This window comes from Vigna unguiculata, chromosome 10, assembly GCF_037176805.1.
Source record: "Vigna unguiculata cultivar grain cowpea cultivar isolate G323 ecotype 2 chromosome 10, ASM3717680v1, whole genome shotgun sequence".
NCBI lineage: Eukaryota > Viridiplantae > Streptophyta > Magnoliopsida > Fabales > Fabaceae > Vigna > Vigna unguiculata.
This window is the reverse complement of record NC_140801.1, coordinates 3,584,372-3,606,281: the sequence shown is the minus strand read 5'-3', so window position 1 is coordinate 3,606,281 and position 21,910 is coordinate 3,584,372. Positions and strand designations below refer to the sequence as shown.

General features: G+C 31.9%; 2 protein-coding genes across 4 annotated transcripts; one reads left to right on the top strand and one right to left on the bottom strand.

Moving 5' to 3' along the window:
* Positions 1 to 1,094: 1,094 nt before the first annotated feature.
* On the top strand, positions 1,095 to 8,852 carry LOC114165918 (fimbrin-2-like). 2 transcript variants are annotated; one of them, XM_028050544.2, is made up of 15 exons: positions 1,095 to 1,317; positions 1,432 to 1,541; positions 1,820 to 1,990; positions 2,387 to 2,628; positions 2,713 to 2,884; positions 3,370 to 3,408; positions 3,602 to 3,670; positions 3,754 to 3,870; positions 4,172 to 4,383; positions 5,038 to 5,196; positions 6,638 to 6,837; positions 6,973 to 7,130; positions 7,474 to 7,570; positions 7,895 to 7,986; positions 8,536 to 8,852. In XM_028050544.2, the coding sequence occupies exons 2-15, from the start codon at positions 1,455 to 1,457 to the stop codon at positions 8,719 to 8,721; spliced, it is 2,001 nt and encodes a 666-aa protein (XP_027906345.2). In that variant the 5' UTR covers positions 1,095 to 1,317; positions 1,432 to 1,454; the 3' UTR covers positions 8,722 to 8,852. The 2 variants fall into 2 exon arrangements, with proteins under 2 accessions (XP_027906345.2, XP_085523705.1); XM_085667579.1 differs by lacking the exon at positions 1,095 to 1,317 and having other exon boundaries at positions 1,338 to 1,541.
* A 2,789-nt stretch (positions 8,853 to 11,641) lies between these two features.
* LOC114165711 (Spc97 / Spc98 family of spindle pole body (SBP) component) lies at positions 11,642 to 21,708 on the bottom strand. Of its 2 annotated transcripts, XM_028050282.2 has the most exons (19): positions 21,521 to 21,708; positions 20,686 to 20,820; positions 20,016 to 20,147; positions 18,621 to 18,704; positions 18,444 to 18,542; positions 18,234 to 18,325; positions 17,281 to 17,353; positions 17,045 to 17,197; positions 16,796 to 16,915; positions 16,629 to 16,682; positions 15,253 to 15,336; positions 15,025 to 15,099; positions 14,805 to 14,936; positions 14,599 to 14,724; positions 14,414 to 14,521; positions 14,042 to 14,104; positions 13,409 to 13,483; positions 12,162 to 12,349; positions 11,642 to 12,058 (listed from the first exon to the last, which is right to left on the bottom strand). In XM_028050282.2, the coding sequence occupies exons 1-19, from the start codon at positions 21,581 to 21,583 to the stop codon at positions 11,923 to 11,925; spliced, it is 1,992 nt and encodes a 663-aa protein (XP_027906083.1). In that variant the 5' UTR covers positions 21,584 to 21,708; the 3' UTR covers positions 11,642 to 11,922. The 2 variants fall into 2 exon arrangements, with proteins under 2 accessions (XP_027906083.1, XP_027906084.1); XM_028050283.2 differs by lacking the exons at positions 20,686 to 20,820; positions 21,521 to 21,708 and having other exon boundaries at positions 19,999 to 20,138.
* Positions 21,709 to 21,910: the final 202 nt, after the last annotated feature.

Sequence of the window (21,910 nt, the reverse complement as noted above, 5' to 3'; positions counted from 1 at the left end):
GACAAATTTAAAAACTAATACCCTCTAGTGATCAATTTAAAAATTATTTTAGTTATTGATACTTTTAGTTTATAAATTGATACCTAATTTGATCATTATATTAACCAACTATCTTTTTGTTACTAAAATTTGTTATTAATTAAACATTTTATTGTACAGTATTGTTTATAACAATGTTGATTAATCAAATACATTAGCTTTCAACTTATAAAAGAATGAGTGAATATACTTATTCTTTTGTTGAATTAATTATAAAACTGTTAGGAATATTTATATATGAGACGATAGGAACAATAGGTGTCACTTCTCCAAAACTACTTGAGACCAAACTAATTCTACTATCACCATTAATTTAAAAGAAAAAATTGTATTAATTGTTTTTTAAAATAAAATAAAATAAAAAATGTTTAAAATATTGAAACAAAATTAAAAATGCATCCAAAGGAGATTAGATTAATTAATTTTAAAAAAATTAAATTAAATTATAAGTATTAAAAAACAACGAAGAAAAATAACCAAACATCCTAATAATAAAACAAAATAGTAAATAAACAAAAACAAAACTCCAATAAGGAAAAAGCCAAATTTAAACAGTTTTCAAAGGGGAAATAAAAATTAAAAACAAAACATCTAGTTTGTCCAAAATTATTGTCTTTACATAACTTTGTTTTCATAAAACAAGAATATAAGTTCCTAACTTCAGAATAAATAATTGAAACTCTAATTTAGCTACAAGAAAACTTGAACAAGAATAAAGTCAAACATAAAACCCAAAAACTAACGGTGAGAATTACCAACCATTTGGTTCATATCATTAAACAGGAAACTAAATTAAAAAAAAAAAAAGCAACATTTCCAACTTTCAAGGTTCGATAACTTCACTTAAAAAACATCACTCGGAACAGTTGAGATTAATACAACAACTTACACTGATGTAACCGGACAAAGGGCACCCCAATACCATGTTTAAACTTAGACATGAAAATTTGAAAAAAGAAGAAGAAAAAAAGTCTTTTTTAACGGGCAACACCACTAAGGGTCCCACCCCAAAAGTTTGGAGGTTCAAACTTAGGACATTATAGTAATAATAATTTGAATTTTCACACATTTTCTCTCTCTATTAGAACAACTTTGAACTCTGACAGCTCTGAACTGTCCCATGGTGTTGGCATTGGCAACTCTTTCACTTCACACACACACATTACTTTCTTTCTTCATTCCTACCACCACACTTGAACCAGCCTTTTTAAGACTAAAGTGAGAGAAACATTGCGATAGCAAAAAGAAAAAAAATAAAGCAAGAGTTGGATTAAATAGGTACTATACTATTGCATGACATAGATGCATTAGTACATTGAATAGCACTTTATCTTTCTCTCTTCTTCTCATTCAGCGATTCTTCATTTCCCATATTGATTCATCACTTTGCAGTTGAAACAGAAGAAGCTGAAGACATGTCTGGCCACTGGGGCATTCTTGTATCAGATCCATGGCTTCAGAACCAGTTCACACAAGTGGAACTTCGCAGCTTGAAATCCCATGTGAGTTCATCTTGGTTAACGTTTTGTCACAGTTTTTGATATTGCAGAGAATTGTAGACGAATATGACAGATGTGAGTACCCCAAAAGCCTTAAAGTCGTGGCCAAAATCGCGTTCACTAACCCTGTTTTAAAAGCTTGGTCTTTGCTGAAATCCCATTGTGGGGTGTGCAAGAAAATATTTGAATCTCATGTTTTTGTTGGAAATATTTGATTTTTTATGTTGTTGTGTTGATTGGGCTTCTGGGTCATGTGATGATCAGTTTGTGTGTTTGTGTAGTTCATGAGCATGAGGAGGGAGAGTGGGAGGCTTGTGATTGCGGATTTGGCTTCGAAGATGTCAAGGTTGAAGGTGGTGGGAGAGAATCTGAGTGAGGAAGAGAGAGCTTCTTGTGTGAAGGATTTGTATCAAAACACCGAGGAGGAAGTTGATTTTGAATTGTTTCTTAAGGTGAGTTTTATTTTGTCATTTTGATTTGTTAATCATCTTTTGAGGGTGATGGATCTTGTGCCTTCTTTTTGAATTCTGTATCTGCACTATGCATCGCCTTTTTCCCTTTCATTTTTTATCTTGATCCACTTTCTGTTTTCATTGTTTCCAATCTTAAATCTATTCAATATCATTGAAACGGTAAAAAAGAAAGAAAATTACTTTGAACTAATGTTTTCTGTTGTGTTAAAACCTGATGATTATCGAAGACCAGCTTATTCATTCTTTATTACAAAAAATGAAGATTATATAGAAAAGTTGTATGGTTTGATTTTCTTTGTTTGAATCCTTCATTTGTAGCATGTCTGTTTGACAATCCAAAGACAAATTGTTTGAATAATGATGCAATGATGACAGGTTTACTTGAAACTCCAAACTTTTGCAAATTCTAGAACTGGAAGTAGTCCGAAGAACTCCTCAGCTTTCCTCAAGGCAGCTACAACCACATTGCTTCACACAATAAGTGAATCTGAGAAAGCATCATATGTAGCACATATAAATCACTATCTTGCAAAGGATGAGTTCCTTAAGAAATGTCTTCCTATTGACCCTTCAACCAATGAGCTCTTTGAAATTGCAAAAGATGGTGTTCTTCTTTGGTAACTGCACATTTTCTCAGTTGCTTTACTAGTTTAACTGTTTATGGAAATTTTGCTTTAAAAAAGAGTTACATGTTGTTGCAGCAAGCTTATCAATGTGGCAGTTCCAGGGACCATTGATGAACGAGCGATCAATACGAAAAGAATACTCAATCCATGGGAAAGGAATGAAAATCACACACTTTGCCTCAACTCTGCTAAAGCAATTGGATGTACAGTGGTTAACATTGGCACTCAGGACTTTATTGAAGGAAGGGTATGTTTGTGTTCCTTTTAGTTTTCACCCTTAAGAGCATCATTATTGTGGCTGTGTACAATGCAGAAACACAAAATTTAAGTTTAGATTTTTGATTAACAAATGAAATCCTTTGCTTGGAAATTTGAAATAGGATTTTTTATTTTGGAACCCAGTTTCTTCCTTTAGAAAGTTATAAAAAATATTTTTCTTACTTAAATTTTAGTTGTGTTCATATTAGATTTTCTTCCAACTCTTTTCTGGTAAAAAGTAATTCTTAAACATGTTTCCCCTTTATTTAATGATTCTAAACACAGGCAATTTTTATTTATGATATGCTGCACTTTTTTACAGTCCTTTCTATTTTTTTCAAGATTTATCCGTTTGATAATGAGTTGATCAAGATTTTTTTTTGAACTTTTTGTGATATTTCTGGATTAGTATTTGATCAGAGTAGTAAATTTCACAGTGAAGTGGTATCTAATTTTTTTGTGTTCCCATTTCAGCGTCATCTGGTGCTTGGGGTGATTTCTCAGATTATTAAGGTGAACAATCATTGATTCTACATAATTTTATGATCTCATTTGGTTTATGAATGTAAAAAATTTGCATTGTGATTATGAATGAGTTCTGGAATGTTGTTATTTAAACTATGGATTCTAATTTTTTATTAATGAAATAGTGGTGACTGCCTAATGCATGTTACATTTGACATTCCTAATGGTGATGATAAATTAGATACAATTATTGGCGGACCTTGATCTGAAGAAAACACCTCAGCTTCTTGAGTTGCTTGATGATAGCAAGGTAACTTACTTTCTTTCATTATCTTCTCATGTTTTTTTCATTGTTTATTTTATATGTTGCCTTCATATTTTTCAAATTAACAGGATATGGAAGAGTTGATGAATCTACCACCAGAAAAGATCTTGTTAAGGTGGATGAATTACCATTTGAAAAAAGCAGGGTACAAGAAGATTGTCACTAACTTCTCCTCTGATGTGAAGGTAGCTCAGTTGTTCTTATTTTGGTGAAAAATACTTGTTCTTATATTCTATCTTTTTCTTTGAACAATTAGCACAATGCAAACGTTGTGCTTTGTTCATTTCTTTTTCAGTAGTTATTTGATCATTTGATTTATGAAGTGTAGTAATAACTGTTTATTTGTCTACTTTCTATTTCATTGTCAAGTTCAAAAACAGGAAAATTATAACTTGAGTCAGTATAGGTATTAATTATGATTGAAGCTTCTTAATGCATTTGTTGTATGTAACTGCTTATTGAACTTTGATGGTTCTGACCTTGTAGGATGCTGAGGCTTATGCACACCTTTTAAATGTTCTTGCACCTGAATACATCAATCCCTCCACATTGGCAGTTAAAAATCCCTTTGAGAGAGCAAAGTTAGTGCTTGAACATGCTGATAAGATGGGTTGCAAGAGATACTTAACTGCAAGAGACATTGTGGAAGGATCTCCAAATCTTAATCTTGCCTTTGTTGCACATATTTTCCAGCACAGGTGAGTGAGTGAGAATAAAAATCCTCTTCACAAACCTTACATTGTTGTACATTTCAAGTGTATCATTTTTGGGTTGTTGGTGGTTAAATCCAGAAGAAATGGAACTTAATCCCTGGCTTTCATTAACTATTTGTTTTTATAAGTGGTTATTTTGTTATTGACTTGTGTCTATTGTGCTATTACTGTATACTTAATAGACAATTATGTGTATGTTTGGATTAAAGTTGGTAAACTTAATTTTGGACTAGTTTTCGTTTTGCTAATTGAGTTTGCAGAAGGAACCTTGGTGTTGCTTTTATGGAATTTGGTTTCACATAAAATGAGTATGCAAATGTATTCTTGAGGATAACCAATGTGATTTTATTCCCAAAACTTTGGAGTACCTCAAATAGGAATTTTAACCTCTTTGGTTAAAGAAGTTAATTAAGGTCTTATTGAACAAGTTCTTTGAATATAAGCACTTATTGAAATAAGCCAAACATGTACAATAAGCAACTATACTTTTGTAGTAAAATGTTTGCATTCGTTTTGACTATGAATTGATTAACTATGTCTGCTATGCTTTATACACCTTATAAGTTTCAATAGTATAAACAATTTTTGGTTTTTGTTTTTGAGAAATATATGTTAGCTGACACAATTTGTCTTTTGTAGGAATGGACTTTCAGCTCAGACAAAACAACAGATGTCTCTCCTTGAAACATTTCCAGATGATACTCAAGACTCTAGAGAAGAAAGAGCATTTCGCCTTTGGATGAATAGCCTTGGAAATTCAACATATATCAACAATGTCTTTGAGGATCTCCGAAACGGGTACAATATCTTTTGCATTTTTACAAGTTCTCTTGTTTATGTCATATATATATATATGCTTGAACTGGTTCTGTTAAAAACTCTTGTATAGAATTGAAACTAGATGGAGTAATTTTTACTTTATTATAATTTTTATTCACTCAACAGTTCATGTATTAGTTAATTAGTATGATAATTGCAATTCCTTTTTTGTTGAAATTATCTCGGTATGCAGAAATTGTTAGGAATTCAAGTGTGAGTCTAAGTCCCACATTGGTTAGAAATGAGAAAGTAGAATACCATATAAGGATAAAGATTCATAAACTCATTGTCTTAAGGTTTTGAATTGAGAGTGGTGTCAATGTCTTATGTGGTTGGGCTCAGGTCTCATTAGTGTTGTATCTCCCCGGTATTTATGAAACATAGATATTCCAAAATGAAAAAGGATAGGAGTCACACTCATGTCGGATAGGGATACTCCTTATATATTTCCTTCGGCATATGTCTCCAAAAAGTATTTCAATCCTTTTTATTTAATTTTTAACTTTTTATATTTCTCATATATTGATTACTTCTGGATACATATCCAAAAATATCCAATTTTTTTTTCATTTGATTTTTAAATTTTCCTAAGATATGTTCTTCCTCATCATGAAAGAAGAATTGAAGTACATACTCCTTTGTTCATTCTTTGAAGAGAAACAAAACGGATACAAAAAAAAGGAGATAAGGTAGTGGGACATTAGTGAAGTATGATCTGGTTGATAATGGTTGAATTGAACTTATTGGCTACTATATAAAGTCAATACTTGTTTTGAGTTCTACCATTGGTACACAATTAGCCAAGAATGATTATTACTACTAAAAATTTTCATATTACATTAGATTTTTCTTACAAATTCATTAAAAAAATTTGCAAGAAAAGACTTTTTCCTGCTATTTTTTCTAAGAATCTTTATTGGTAGGTAATTCCTTCGTGGGTAATTATTTCTTACAAAATTATGAAATTTGTAAGTCTTTCCTACAAAATTTGTTGTGAAAAGTGTTTTATACAAAATATTTTGCAAAAAATTAGCAGCAATTTCCTGCAATTTTTTTTTTTCATAACAAAAGTTTATAACTATTTCCCACAAAAAAAAAAATTCAAAACAAAATTGGCAGGAAATATAAGTTTTTTTAGTAGTGTATGATGTAGGGAGAAATTGTCTTCATGTAAATTGTGATCTTCATAGTTATGAATTAATGAGAAATGATCAACATCTCCTTTTTTATTCATATGAGACATCTATATAAACTATTTTCTATACTATTTTGCAAACACATCCTACATTTCAAAGAAATTCTCTTCTCTGAGTCATGTGCTAAGAATTTGAGCTTCATTTCAATATAATTTGTCTTTGTTTTGATTTTTCTTTTGAACTTTAATCATGTACTGAGTTTGAATGATGCTGTTTCTTTGCAGGTGGGTTCTTCTTGAGACTCTTGACAAGGTGTCACCAGGGATTGTCCATTGGAAGATTGCGAACAAGCCTCCAATAAAGATGCCATTTAGAAAAGTAGAGAACTGCAACCAAGTTGTGAAAATAGGGAAACAGCTTAAATTTTCACTGGTAAATGTTGCTGGAAACGACATTGTGCAGGGAAATAAAAAGTTAATACTAGGTAGGTTGATTTCCAAATTATGTGTTTGTTACTTACACACCTTGTAGTGAAGCAATTAATCAATTGAACATACTCCATTCAACTCAATGTTCACACATAGAATCTAAACCAAACTCTACTTGATGTTGTTTTTAGCTTATTTGTGGCAATTGATGCGATACAACATTCTACAACTTCTCAAGAACTTGAGATTTCACTCTCGTGGAAAGGAGATAACTGATGTTGATATTTTAGAATGGGCCAACAGCAAGGTTAGCAGCTCCGGAAGTCAAAGCCGCATGGACAGTTTTAAGGTATTGAAATATCAGACCTTTAGTTCTTTCACTTGAGCCATATTTTCTTTGTTGATAATGTTAATTTTAATGTCACAAGGTTGAAATACTGCTTTAGATATATTTATTTCTTGAAAGAATCCGAACTTTCCTCAGTTTTTTAAACTTCACAATATTGTGGTCTAAGCTGAACATTCAAATACTGCATAATTTTGAAATCACATGATATAGCCTTGCCAAGTGTTCAAAATATTTCCTTTCTGGTAAATATTCTTGCATCTATATTTCATTTTTGACTTGTAGCATGTGTTTAAATGATTACAGAATAAGTTCGTTAACTAATTATTAAAATTTAAAATTTCAGGATAAAAGTTTATCAGATGGAATATTTTTCCTTGAGCTTCTAAGTTCAGTGCAGCACAGAGCAGTAAATTGGGGTCTTGTAACAAAAGGAGTAACAGGTATGTTATGTTTTCTCTATACTCTTTCAATATTGAGCTCATTCTTCTTTCATTGTGATTGAGTATCATGCATCCATTTTTGAAAATTTTGATAGGCAGATAGAATAATATATCCTTTGGTTTTGTGCAATATGTCTTATGTTCTTGACTTGATCTATGTTAAACATGGAATTGCCTTAAGCTGAAGTTTCACATGTCTGCTACATGGAATGAACTTCAAATGTCTTCAGTTTCAATTACAATGTTGTTGTTTTGGGACATGTATGCCATTCAAAATCCTTGTCTTTTATCTAGGTTTACATTTGTATTACATGGTTCATGCAGACCAAGAGAAAAAGATGAATGCCACCTACATTATCAGTATTGCAAGAAAGCTTGGATGTTCTATATTCCTGCTTCCTGAAGACATCACTGAGGTAGTTTTGAATCAATCCTAATGTTGTGCTTTTCTTTTACATAGACCAAAATTATTATTATTATTATTATTATTATTATACTAGTGCACATTTAGAGTATTTCTTTAAAAATAGCAAAGAACATTTCAAACTAGTTTTGGCTGTTTTACTTTAGTCTAATCTTAATGCAGTATATATGTGTAAAGGATTTTATACATTGTCAACATAAGTAGTGTGAAAGTAAATAATATAACCGATTCTTACATATAATACCATCCAACACAACTATGCAAGATAAATTTGTTGATATTCAGAATAACATTCTTAAGACAATCTAATTTCTTTTACACTGCATAAAAAGTTAATCTCAGACATTTTACAGCAGATAAATTTGAATGTATGCAAATGCTCTTTTGCTCTGTAATCCAATCATAGATTCTCACTCATGATCATACTGTTGAATGGTGATTCATTTTTGGAGGACAGCATAAGAAACAATCTAACATCATCAATATATTCTAATAAAATATTTGCATTGGTTTATGACAATGTTGGTGAATAATATTTCAGGTGAATCAGAAAATGATTCTGACACTAACAGCTAGTATAATGTCTTGGTGCCTGAAGCATCCTCATGATGAAAGAACAGTGGGAAGTTCAGATAATGAGAGTGGGAGTCAATTGGAGACCACATCAAATTCAACACTAGATGATTCTGCATCTGATTCATCAGTAGATGAAAATGGGAACCTGTAAATGTATATGTATACGTATATGTCTTGAGTGAACCGTTTTTATATATATATTTGAACAACTCATTTTAGTTGATCAAAAGATCAATGTATGACACTAGGTAATTTAATGGTTTCAAAGCAAATTTTGTTCAATCCACTTTGTAAATAGTGTTTCTTTTTTTTGGCAAGTTTGGGACGTCAGTTTTTCCTAGTTCTACTCACTAAAGGGAAAGAAAAGGCAACTTGTTCTTCTACCTCCATAAATTTCTCCTAAATCTCTATATATAAGAATTCCGATTTTACACTTTCTGGATATTTTGAAAGTCATTTTTAGATTTTAGATTACACAGAAGCTAAAATGACTTATGAACTGTGTAATCTGAAAATTAAAAATGAATTCCAAAAGTTGAAGAGGGTTATGAAAAAAAACACAGTTTTCGAATTATACAATCTCAAAGTATTTTTGTCTTCTTAATTGTCTAATCTGAAAGCCTCTTTTAAAGGAAAACAATGGCTTACAAAAGTTATCTTTAGCTTTTGGATTACATAGTTTGGAAGTCTTTATTTTTACTGACTTTCGGATGGTATGATATGAAAGAAAAAAAGAAGTAAAAGTGGGTTGGATTTTCTTACATGGGAGTGCAAAGGGAAATTTATGTAGGTGCTGGAAGAAACTACCGAAAGAAAAAGTACCGGCCCTTCTGTATTAATCGGAAATTAATTAATACATTTTTTCTGAATTATGCACGTTTTTAAGTGATTTGAAAAAGTAACTAGACTAAAATTAAATTCTAGCATAGCACTCTTTCTTCCTCCAACCCCTATAACTTCAATTTTCATTCCAATAATATTAGAAATTCCAGATTTACCATTTTGTAAATAAATTTAGGCATTGAATGTGTTGGTGTTGCGGTGTTTGTATAGTGTGGTACTTAGGGGTGGGGAAAAAAATTAGTTTACCCAATCTGGTCCAATTTTAAATTGAACCGGTCCATTGTAAATCTACTTTATAGATTCTGCTTTTTACTTTATATCTATTTTTTATATATTTTTTAGATCAGATTTTTATTTTATTTTTACAGATTTTAAAATGTAGAAAATCTAAATTTTAACGTTGGATCATACTTTTATCCAAATTTATTTGAACTGTATCTCCTATTCCAACATTTCAATTCTCTGAGTCCTAAATTTCTTCTCTCTTCTTTTGTTGCGGTTGATTGATTCAAGGTATATGAATCTCTTCTCTCTTCTCCATTCCAACAATGTTTCTCGTTTCTCCTATGTTCATTTTATCTAGTTTTAAGGTTGATTCATTGTTTTTGTTTTAGAGAACGAATTGCTGCGTTTTGATCGACACTGCTGCGTTCTGTTGTGTTCTGTTGCGTTATTTGTACACAAGATTGGTTAAAAGACAGTCATTCACCATCATTGTTAGACTATGATTTTGAAGAGCTTTAATTTGTTGACCAAGATATGTTGATGTTTAAATTATGTAATAATATTATAATTAAATATGTATTAACTAATGATAATTTTTTTTTCATTTCTTAAAGAGTTGGTTTCTCAACAAGATGATGACCACAATATAATTTCTTTGAGTTAAAGCTCACGCCCCCATGCCTCTTGTAATTAGTAAGTAATTAATGGACTTCCCTTTTCATGTGAATAACTTCTCTTTCTTTGTATTCTATTGTTTAGTGATTTTCTTAAAACCTAAGTTGTTAATGACAATTAAAGCATGATTTTATTAATATGGATTTGTTATTATATCTATCATTAGAATAGATTATTTAAATTTCTTTAATAATTCGTTCATGTTTCAAATAAATCATAAGTGGATTGATGCCAACTCCAGTTGCTTCATATATAGATGGTTGTGAAGATATTGCTAATGAGTTTGAATTAATGAGCCATGGAAGAGATTTTGAACTTTGTAAACGAATGGGTGTTGGTTTGCATTCTATTTGAAGAGACTGTTAAAATTGTCATGAACTCTATAGTGTTTTGGATTTGTTATTTTTTAATGTTAGTGATATTGTTTGAGGATGTAAGACTTTATAATCATTTTCATTACAAAAAGATTAAATGACTTTATATGGACAATTATATGATTTTAATTTTTTTTAATGTTAAGAATTTAAATAATATATTATGATTAATCTTTAATACTATTAAATTTATTATATTTTTATATTTTTATTATTTTACTTTTTAAAAAAATATTTATGTATTGGATGAAATAATTATTTTATTTTTAAAATATAAATTTAAAATTAAAATTAAAATTATAAAAAGTTAAGTTTCATTAAAAATAGATTTAGAAATGAATCTAGAAATAAAACATAATAGAGACTTTGATGATAAACTTCAAAAGAATAATACACATATATTATAATGGAAAATGATTTTTTGACTACTAAATTTTGACAACTTTCTCTTACAACATAAGATGTCATCTTCTAAGTTGTTTTTTGAATACTGAAAATGAGAAAAAGAGAAAATAGAAAATCACTTAGAAAATGACACCTAAGATTGTAAGAAAAAGTTGTCAAAATTTAATAGTCAAAAAATCATTTTTCTATTATAATATATATGTCTAGATATAACTTCAAAAATTCATTAACATTTATTAAATAAAAGTGACTCTTAAATAACATCTACAAAACATGTAACAATCACTTCTTTATCTCCTGATTAATAACATTATCAAGTTATCCTCTACATTGTAACATAAAAATTCTCTTCTAATTTGTAGTAACAAAAAGAATAACGTATTCTCACAATAGCTCTAACAACAAATACCTGTAACCTGTTCAGTTTTTACAAGCACACATTTTTTTTCATTTTAGTTTTGTATTAAAGATATTTTTCAACTCTCCTGAAAAGCCTTTTTTCTAACAAACATAAATTAACAATTACCATAGAATGTTTACCATCACAGGTACAGTTAACAGTAACAGTAACTATCAGAATAGTTAAATCAGATCAAAAATACAAGATTAGGCTGTATCTAGATATCGTTGTCTTTGACGGCCAAATCATTACTTACCACCAAGTAAATTGAGAAAAAAAGTAGAGAACACTTGAAAAATAAGGATTATTTTTCTGAAATATCGGTACAAACACAACTATCGGTCCCAGTGGAGTGCCAACAACACCTATACTTGAAAATCACACTACCTTGGGCATAATTGCTATCTTACATAGTGCAAGTTAAAGGCATTCATAAACCATATTGTTCACTTTTAACACCAAGAATCCATTGTGCAAGATGAGCCAGGTATGGTTCTGCCTGGGAGTTATTGCTCAAGATAGATCCAAGACTCTGAAGCTCGGTGTTAAACTCTTTCTCAAATTTGCTGCAATTATTTATTTTGGTCAGAACGTTAAAATAACATGAAATAATTAGTATAAAATAAATTAAGTTGCACGATTGCCAAATGTATTGCTTTCGGGGCTTACAGAACAGAATCAGTGACTGCCACATTTTTGGTGGTCGACTTCAAGACCTGACCTGACTTTCTTTTGGCTTTATTCAAGCCAACTGAATCAATAGGTTCCTCTGAGTCACCTAAATCAATAGAAGATGATATAAGCCACTGCGTTGCTGCTGAATATTGCAGGCACATGGATTTAAGCTTCTCCACCTTCTGCAATTGAGAAACATCAATCGTGAGTAGTCATGAACCATTCCGATTAACAAATAAAACAAAAATAAAACATGCAACAAAACGTATTTCCTACTAAATTCATGAACATTCACATTTCATATAAATAGTAAACTTGTTATTATATTGCATAGTGTCTATTATAAACGTATCACCCGATAAATAGCAAATGAAAAGTTTCATGTTAATTCACACCCACCATTTGCATCTACTTTCCCAGACATGCCTCTTGCAGTATATGGAAATCTAAACATAGCTTGTATTTTTTGTATATAACATAAAAAAGGATGGGTTAGAAATTGTAGCTTTTCGGTAAACAATTGTTCTTAATAAAAATTATAACTATGATTGCTTTTATATCTCGTTTTTTGTGCCACTTGTGTTTAATTCAAGAATTAGAAGATTAAGGTTTCATAACCTGATCCAACAATGAGCTGAAAAGCTTGTTCGGTGAAACGTTGAACCAGTTTAGTCTTTCATTGAACCATATGCCATTATAGTGATATTTTTTTCTCCAACTCCAGCCAAATTTTACATTGGTAATCCACGACATGTTTCTCCAATTTATGTGCTAACCAAGTCTAGCTTTATTGCATTACCAACGTAAAACTTGAAAAACAAATGTTGCAAAAATAAAAGGAGTTAGGCATGTGCACAAGTTGGTTTCGTCTCTCGTGTATGAATTTGTTATTATCATAGCATATTTAAGGCTTCCGCCCATCAAAATATATTTTGGTCATGCTGTTGGTTTTCCATGTTAGGTAAAATGAATTTGGTTGACTATGTTTTTGGTTATACATGCTAACTGAACTGAATTTTAGTTGATCTAGGTCGTCTTTTCATGTTGGCCATCAAAATATGAAAGTGGTTATGCTATTCATATAAGCATGTAGTTTTCTATTATGAAGCATTTAGCTAAGATATTTCTTCCAAGGGAAGAGTGATAATTACATTGTAGTAAAAAAGAAAAATTGCATAACCATTAGAGTAAAAATTGAAACTCGTATAATAGCAGTAAAACAAAAACAAACTGAAACTAACCTTCAGCAGCTCAGGTAAAAGAAGTAAGCATTCTCTCAAACATTTATCAAGGAAAAAATCGTGGTGTTGTATAACCTGTTTCAGACAGAAAATGTCAAGAATTAAACATCTACCAACCAACCCAGCTTAAAAACACACAAAAATGACAGACGCGCATATTATGCACATAGCAAGTAATTTCTAACTATGTGTAGTAATAACTTTGTCTCAGGTAGGAACAATGGCAAAACTACATCACAAAATTTGGCCATTGTAGTAGGAGATCTCAAGGCCTTATAAACACCGCACAAAAATACCATAATTCCATCATGGATCTTAAGTCCCGTAAGCCCATTTGACTAGTCCTGGATAAACATCGCAATGCTCACTCATTTACAGCTAAGTGATATGGTGAAACTCTATGACCAATTGATAAAGGCCTAGAGAACCACACCACAGAAGCTAGGCATTACAATTGAAGAGCCCACTGCCCCTACACCAAAATCCATACTTCTAAAATGTAACTGAATGTTCATACTCAATTTGATCATAACTATTTCTGTACATGGGCAAGAGTACCCCCTGTATACAAAAGAATTATGCACATCGCGAGGTATGAATCGGTTTTTAAAATGTAAGACCACAAAAACTTACCTCATCTATGCTATTTGCTGTCTGAAGTCTGTTATACATTACATGCCAGTTTGGTTCAATAACCTAAAAAATAAGGTAAAAATAGTCATAAATCAAGAACCCACCTCAACGCTAAGTTACTCAGTTAGCTACCAAATTTATAAAAGAAAAGGCTAAACACCTGTATCCAATCCTGTATATTTCAAAAATGAATATCAAAATTAATCTTTTGCAATTTAACATTATCATGAAAATATAATTTGAACACAAATATAGATTAAAAATTTTCAATTTAAAGCACACATACTTATATTAAAAAATAGAAAAAGGGAAATTTATGTCGAGTTGAAAGATCTCCAAAGTTTAATGTATAAGTCAGAAAATAAAACCTGCCTCAAATGTCAGATAGTGTAGAAGGCTATTAATAAATTTAAGCATACTACGGCAAAGAAGAGATGATCTGGAGATAGCAGTTCCCCGCGTATTGAGAGCACGAACTCCCTAAAATATGCAACCAAAATGCTGTGAATAGAAATGAACAAGACAGACAAAATAAAATAAAGACACTACACACATACTTGATGTATTTGCCATGCTCCACACAACTGACGGTCAACATGTTTACAGTGGAAAAGGAATCGAAAAATTAATTGGTACTTTGTGAGGGCTTTACGTGATAATACTATAGACAGTGGCCAGTGCACCTGAAACCAGAACCAAAGGTAGGAACATTAATGATGCAAACGGGAGGAAGACTCTCAGAAGCCTATAAAGAAGAAAAGACCTTGTAACTTAGTGAAAATGTTTCAAGTCCAGTGATGCTAACGGTTTCCTCCAAATCATTATCAGTAGAACTTCTCTGACTAACTTCAAGATCATTAAATGTTCCCAACCTTCTGAGCAAAGAAGATCTTTCCTGAAAGTGAAATGTTTGCGTCATGTGTGTGAAAATCTGAAATTTACAGCTCTAAAAGAGTTTCTTACAAACTGAATTAGTTACTTGCCACAACACAGGTTAAGCCTTCGTGAAAAGGATCTGCTGCAGCTGCTGTAGTACGCAATGCAAGGTCTAGTAGTGACTAAACGGGAGAGAGGAAAAAATATAAGAAAAATGGAAAAACATAAAATTAGAATCTAGATCCCTTTCCAAATTAAAATAAGGAATTGCCAACTTGAATTTACAATGAGAATAAGAACGGTATGGGAAATTGAAGGATATTTCATTACTATACCTGCAGCTTCTCAACCGAGACTTCATCAGGCTTTTTCGCTAGTTCATCTCGTGCAATATCCATAAAATGTACTAAGAAATCTCCCTGCATTGTAAAACTATGAGTACGATCCAAGAATATGCAATCACAACTAAACCCCTGAATTAGTCTTTTGGATGAGTCACTTTGGTCCCTGACTTTTAAAGATGCTTATGTAGTCTATGACATCATAGTTGTTCATAAGGGACAAAAGTGATCAACAAATAAAATCTTACCAGACCAATTTAAGGGTTTACTCATAACATTGCCTATGTAAATAAGTCAAATCAACTGAACATTTTCTTCCAATGAATAAATCATCAAACACCCAAAACACATGGGGAAGTTTGATTTGAGAAAAGAAAATGCTTCATGTTTTCATTTCAATTACCAAAATATAATACGTCACAACATATAAATGCATAATTTAACATTGATATAAAGTTAGTCGTGTAATAACTTTTTAATTAAGAACTTGGCCTATCGTGTGCTCATGCAAGACATGGTTTTATGATCAGTTGCAACCATAGTAATTTTTGGTCAAGCAAAATTTCCAAAGTAGACAAGTCTCGTAATGCTTTTCCATTGAATTTTTTCCTTCCTTTCAATTGGCTTGTTACTGACATAACACCCCTATTTATAGATTACAATGTCTACAGTAACTATTATGAAAATAATCACAAGGCCATCTTCAAATTTTACGTAAAGCCTGATGGATATGATAGTCAACCCGATAAGCATAGAACATGCTTGATTCTTGAATACCCAGCTTAGTTTGTTCCTAATTTCCTAAAATCCTCCCTTTTCCATCTAATAACACTCTCCATTTTCTTCAACCCAACAAAAATTATCGAATAATAATGACATTATCCCCATCAAAAGTTTAAATCCCTCTAATTACTGAATTTTATGACTGACCTCATGAATCATGCCCATTAAGCAAGGATTCAAAATTCTACTGCAATTCAAAAATATTCAAGTGGTATTTGTTTAAAAAATTCAAGTACAAGCATTGCAACAGACGTTACATCTGCCTTCAAAACTGTGTTTATCATTCTGTTCCATTCAAACTTAAGCCTTCAAAGTGAAGGTCAGTTATGCTTAGGGTGCATTTGATTTGCTTTTTCTTTTCATTTTCAATTGATGTTTCTTGTTAATAATTGCAAAAAATGCCACTTTACTTTATATTTTCAAGAGTTTGAGATGAAAAATAAGTGAAAACAAAGTGTCATTTTCTTTTTTGTATTTAAAGTAAAAATATATCACCTAAAAAATTTAAGAAAATTAATAGCTAGTTTTGTTTTGCCAGCATACCTAATTATTGTCTCCAAAATTAACAAAGATGATCATGATCATACCTGATCTAGAAGAAGGTAGTGTTTAATTGACCGCAGCCTTCCCGTTAGATCATACTAAACATAAAAACACATTTTACCATCACAAGTTGGATATTTTAACAATAACTATTGCAAAAGTATTAGAATGTAAGCTGAGAAACTTATCACCATATTATATTAAAACTCACCTTATCATTAATGAGATTCAAGAGTTCACTGCTAGCAAAATTATAAGCAGCCTTAATACATTCAAGATAATGATGATTTGATCCAAAACTCATAAGTTTTGAGTTTTCTGATGGAGGGACCTAATGTAAAAAGTAGCTATATTCAGTGAAACAATGACTTTTAAAACAATAAAATATTTTTAATACCAACATCTGATCTTAAGTCAAGGAAAACAAAAAATTAATTCTACAAACACAACAGTGACAAACCTGAACATTGTGCCCACATTCTCTCATGACATTTAAATATTTTCCTGTCGTCAAAATTGTCCCTGCAATATTTGCAAGGAAACTAGGAATTCCATCTTTAAGGCTGTAACGCTGCCGCCAATACTTAGCTTCATAATCCTGGGTGAGACTCTCCTATAGAGAAATTAAACTGAGACTATATGAAAAACAAGTTTTGATATTTTGGGCAGTTATTCATGATGATGATGGTGATCTACCTTCTGAAGAGATTTGTCCTCTGCGATGAAAAATTCACCATAAGGATCATCTATTACACCTTCATAAACCCATCTGCAGTATTGTTCAATACCCAAATTAGCAAGAAAATTAAATCCTAAATAGAGTAGACTAAAGCTTAATAACAAGAGCAGTCAGCACTATGATAAATTTTATATGAAAGTGCTAAATAATTTCTTTTACAGCACCAAAGGCCAACATTTGGGTTGACTGATGTTCATTTATCAACCAATCTAGGAAACAAAAAAGTCTTCCTCGTATTCATAAAACAAAATAGAAATTAAGGGTAATTGACCAACAGAACAAATAAAACAGAATTTGATGCAAAAACACTGGGCTTAGTGGGAAAACAAGCTTGAATGCATTGTTCACGTAGATTGAATACTATTCAATAGTATACAACAGGTCATTTGACCAAATGAGGGGATGGGAAAGAATATTGGACAATATGACTAAGGTCTCTGCAAGCATCAAGATTATGTATTGACGGGGAATGAGAGGGAATGATCTTCCACTCTTATGCCAAAAAGTATACCTCTAATTTTGGGTTATTTTAAATATCCAAACCAAAGAAAAGACAATAATTACTTAACCAACACCCACCTCAATTTTCGACATTTCTACTTTCTTCCTTCAAAATCTTCCATTCTCTAAGATCTATACATGCCCAAAAACTAAAAAAATATGCAACCACGGATGGTGCTTTTCCATGGAAGTTTGGTGCCAGACTAATTTGATCAATAAAAGGGTAATATATGTCCATCAGTATGCGGCTGTAATTATTGAATACAGCCATTGACTAATATAAGTTTTACTAGTATCACTTGTGAAAAAGATACAGATAAAATTATAGATACATTATCAGAATTGATAAAAAGAATTAGAGAAAGCAACCTATATATTTCATAGGGAAGGATGAAGAGCAAGGAGACACCTTTCTAATATGCTCATGTAAGCACTACTTGCACATTGTGTCATTTTCTCCAGCATCAACCTCACAGCATTGTCCCCAGCCATAGCCTTTGCCTACATACAATAGAAGCCATAGTAGAGAGAATTAAGAGCTTAAAAAACTTACTCATGAAACCAAATGAAATGTTAAATTATACAGAGAATGGTAACAATTGCAAGGGAATTTCATTACCTGGCTCTGCAGTAAGTTAAGAACAGCTGAACCAGAAATGTTGTTGACCGAAGCCTTTTGTATGACCGTGGATAATGCCTGCATTGACCTCATCATGGGCTGAAAAATATCATTGAAATAACCATTAGAAAGCATTTGGCAAATATTTACATGAACTCAAGAGAGATAAATCCGTACCTGACAATAGAACCACAATCCTTGAAGGGAAAGTCTCCCAAGCCGAAATTGGTGTTCAAGCTGAGCCACCATAGCTTGGTAATCCTGGTAAAGATAACCCCATGATGATAAAAGTATGTTCTTATTAAAATAGTGTATTTTAATCAAAGAAATATGATTTTACAGAACTGCAACAAAGGAAACCATCGACACTCTGTTACTAATTAATGCCAAGTACAATCAGTTTAGCTTGCTCAATCTAATCATTTCTAAGTTGGAATATCATCACAAAGCACCTGCAAGAAACTCCAACACAAAAGGCAGAAGAATACAGAACGACATGGCAATCAACAGAGTCTACCTAAAAATGACCACTTGTAGATTTACTCTAATGACAGTTTTACACTAAATTTTATAGCCAGGTTTGGCTGCTTCCAAATATAATAATATATGGCAGACAATAACCATATCTGGTACTCACCCCCCTCCCTTCATTTTTGAGTTCTCACCTCTGCACGCTTTCTTGTTAATTAATTTCACCTTTGTATTTTTTTGTTTAGAAATGAGGAACAGGAAATTGTTCCCAATACTAAGCTAAGGTCAAGCATGACTGAAATCCATTTTTATTACATTGAGATACTCTATTGGGAGGGAAGGCATTGGCACAATGGCAAGTATCAATACTTGGACTTTAAGACCTAACTAAACTCAACAAAATTAGTTTGAGTTAAGGATTTCCCAAGCTATGTGTGCATTAAATTGGTCATATTTACGGTCGATGTAGGGTCTCCACATGCCCCCTCCCACCCAAGACAACACATCTGAAGATCAGACGATGCATGTTGCCCAATAACAAATTCCATCATGCCTAGGAAGTAGGAATTGACATCTAGAGTGTAGGCAAATACAGGTTGTCCAATAAAAAGTTCAGGACAGGCTTTGATAATCTTGGATTTAGAGCTTAAAGATTAACTCCATTGTATAAAAGCCGACTTATAAAGCAAAGACTACCCAAGCCTTACAAAAACTAAATTGGTCATATATTTCTAATTGATACGTAATTTCAAGTTTAGGAAGCATCCTCACCCCTTGCAGGAATAAAGCTAACTGGTTGAGTATATCTACCCTTTCCAAACCACACTAGATAGGAGCCTCATGGATTGGTTTACTTTTTGGTAATAATTTGTTGAATTTCACATTAAAATAACTAAATGTATTCTATTGACACCTCAATCTAAATGTCGGATGAAAATACTCAGACCTTGTGGACATAGAAAACACAATACAAGAAACATTAAAAACATGGCCCAACAATTGCCTATTTCCAGCTACAGATACACACACATATATAAAGAAACAATCAACCACTTCATGCAGAATGTAAGACCAACTGACTCACTATTCAGGAAAACCTACGAGAAGAAGAGCCCTCAATGCAGCAGAAAAGGCATGATTAACCAGACCATTCTGAAACTGAGACCTTGACTCCACAAATTGGTCAATCAACAAAAAACTCTTGCAAAGGGGGAATATCCGTTTTGCCAATTCCTGCAATATACAAACTGTCTCAGAAACAGTTACATGAAGTTCATCATCAACATTGTTCATAATCTAAAGTTACACTATTACAGAATAGTTCTATTATACGTTCCACTTGCTTTAGCTTCCCCCTTTGTGTCTTCATTGCATCCACAATTTGGGGGCCCAATTACAATCGCAGGTTAATGATGGTGAAAAATTAAAATCATTATTGCTAGAAAGAAATAAGATACCTTGTTATTTAACTTCTGCCAAAATTAAGATATAAATTTCAGTAAAAGAATGCATTGTTTGAATTATAATATAGATGCTTCACATTCCGTAACAGTAGTCTATGGCATTAAAATAATAACATTTGCAAGTTACAAATGTTGAAAGAAAGTGCTAGTTACAACACGATACTGTACAAATTGAACATCATATAAAGTTGAGTAAAGAGCACTTCCAATTTGACTTGGATAGTTTGCAACTGAAAAATGCCAAGGTTGAACACCTAATGTTGAAATTGCAGCTCAAAATATGGTCACAATATCATGATAAATCTCACCTGGAGGGCCAAATCCATTGATGGGTCAACCAGGAAAGAAATATCATCATTCTTTCCATGAACTGTTTTTATTAAGATGTACCGACCTTCAATGCCAACCATGGCCGAGAGCACATCATCAATAACAATAAGCTCCTACATTTCAGGAGAAAACAAAACACATAGCTGAAACTTACACAATAAATGCTTACACATTAACAGTAGTTTGAAATAAAAACTTACACAAAGTAGAATTTATATATATTATCACACGCATGGATACACAACAACTAACAAATTAAATCCTACTTCTCTTAAGTTGCGCATGGAAACAGATTCAGTCATTTGGCACTTGCTACTACAAAAATTCTTTATCACAAAAAATTTCAAGAACAATTAAGAAAACTCCATCACTCAGCACTTAGAAACCAACATTCTCTGAATTCCTAGCACCTTAACACACAAGCGTTATTAAAACAAAAACAAAAACACAAAAATTCCAGTGTTTTTAATTTTCACATTTAAAATTTTCCCCTCACGTTAGGTCAAAATTGTCCACAACATCAGCCGATCCACGCAACAAACAAATTCCAGCGAGAACAAAACCTGACGATACAGCCAAGACCTAAACAGAACTCCGCAACCAATCACAACAAATGAGAGAAAAGCACACACACAACGTAAAGCAGTGGATCGAGCAATGCTTCTCTCTAACATTACGAATTCTAGTTGATTTAGTTACGAAAATCGATCGAACAATGCTTTTGTCTAACATTGAGAATTCGAGTTAATTTAGTTCCGAAAATCAACACGCGAGCAATCAAATAGCAGGAATAGGTGAAGAACTGAGAATTACTTGAACCGATGGAGAGTAGCATCCTATTGGTTTTTCGAAGTTGGCGACGGTGGTTTGGTTCATTTCAGAAGAGAGTGTAGATCGGAGAAGAAAAAAAGAGTGAAGAAATGCGAGGAAAAAGAGTGGGGAGAGTTGTGGGACAGAATGAAGTTTAGTTAAGGGTTCCTTTTATATATATACCCACTTCTTTGTTCACTCTGGTGTTTTGAATTTGAATTTTGTATAAGCCATACAGAGAAAATTGGAGTTCTGGACTAAGAAGTTTAAACCAGAAATCAACCTTTTAACCATAACTTTTATGACATGTTTGGCTTCATGAAGAGGAATAAGATTTTAAAATTTAATAAATTGAAGAAAGAGCAAAAAGCTATTTTTACTTTAGAAATTCCG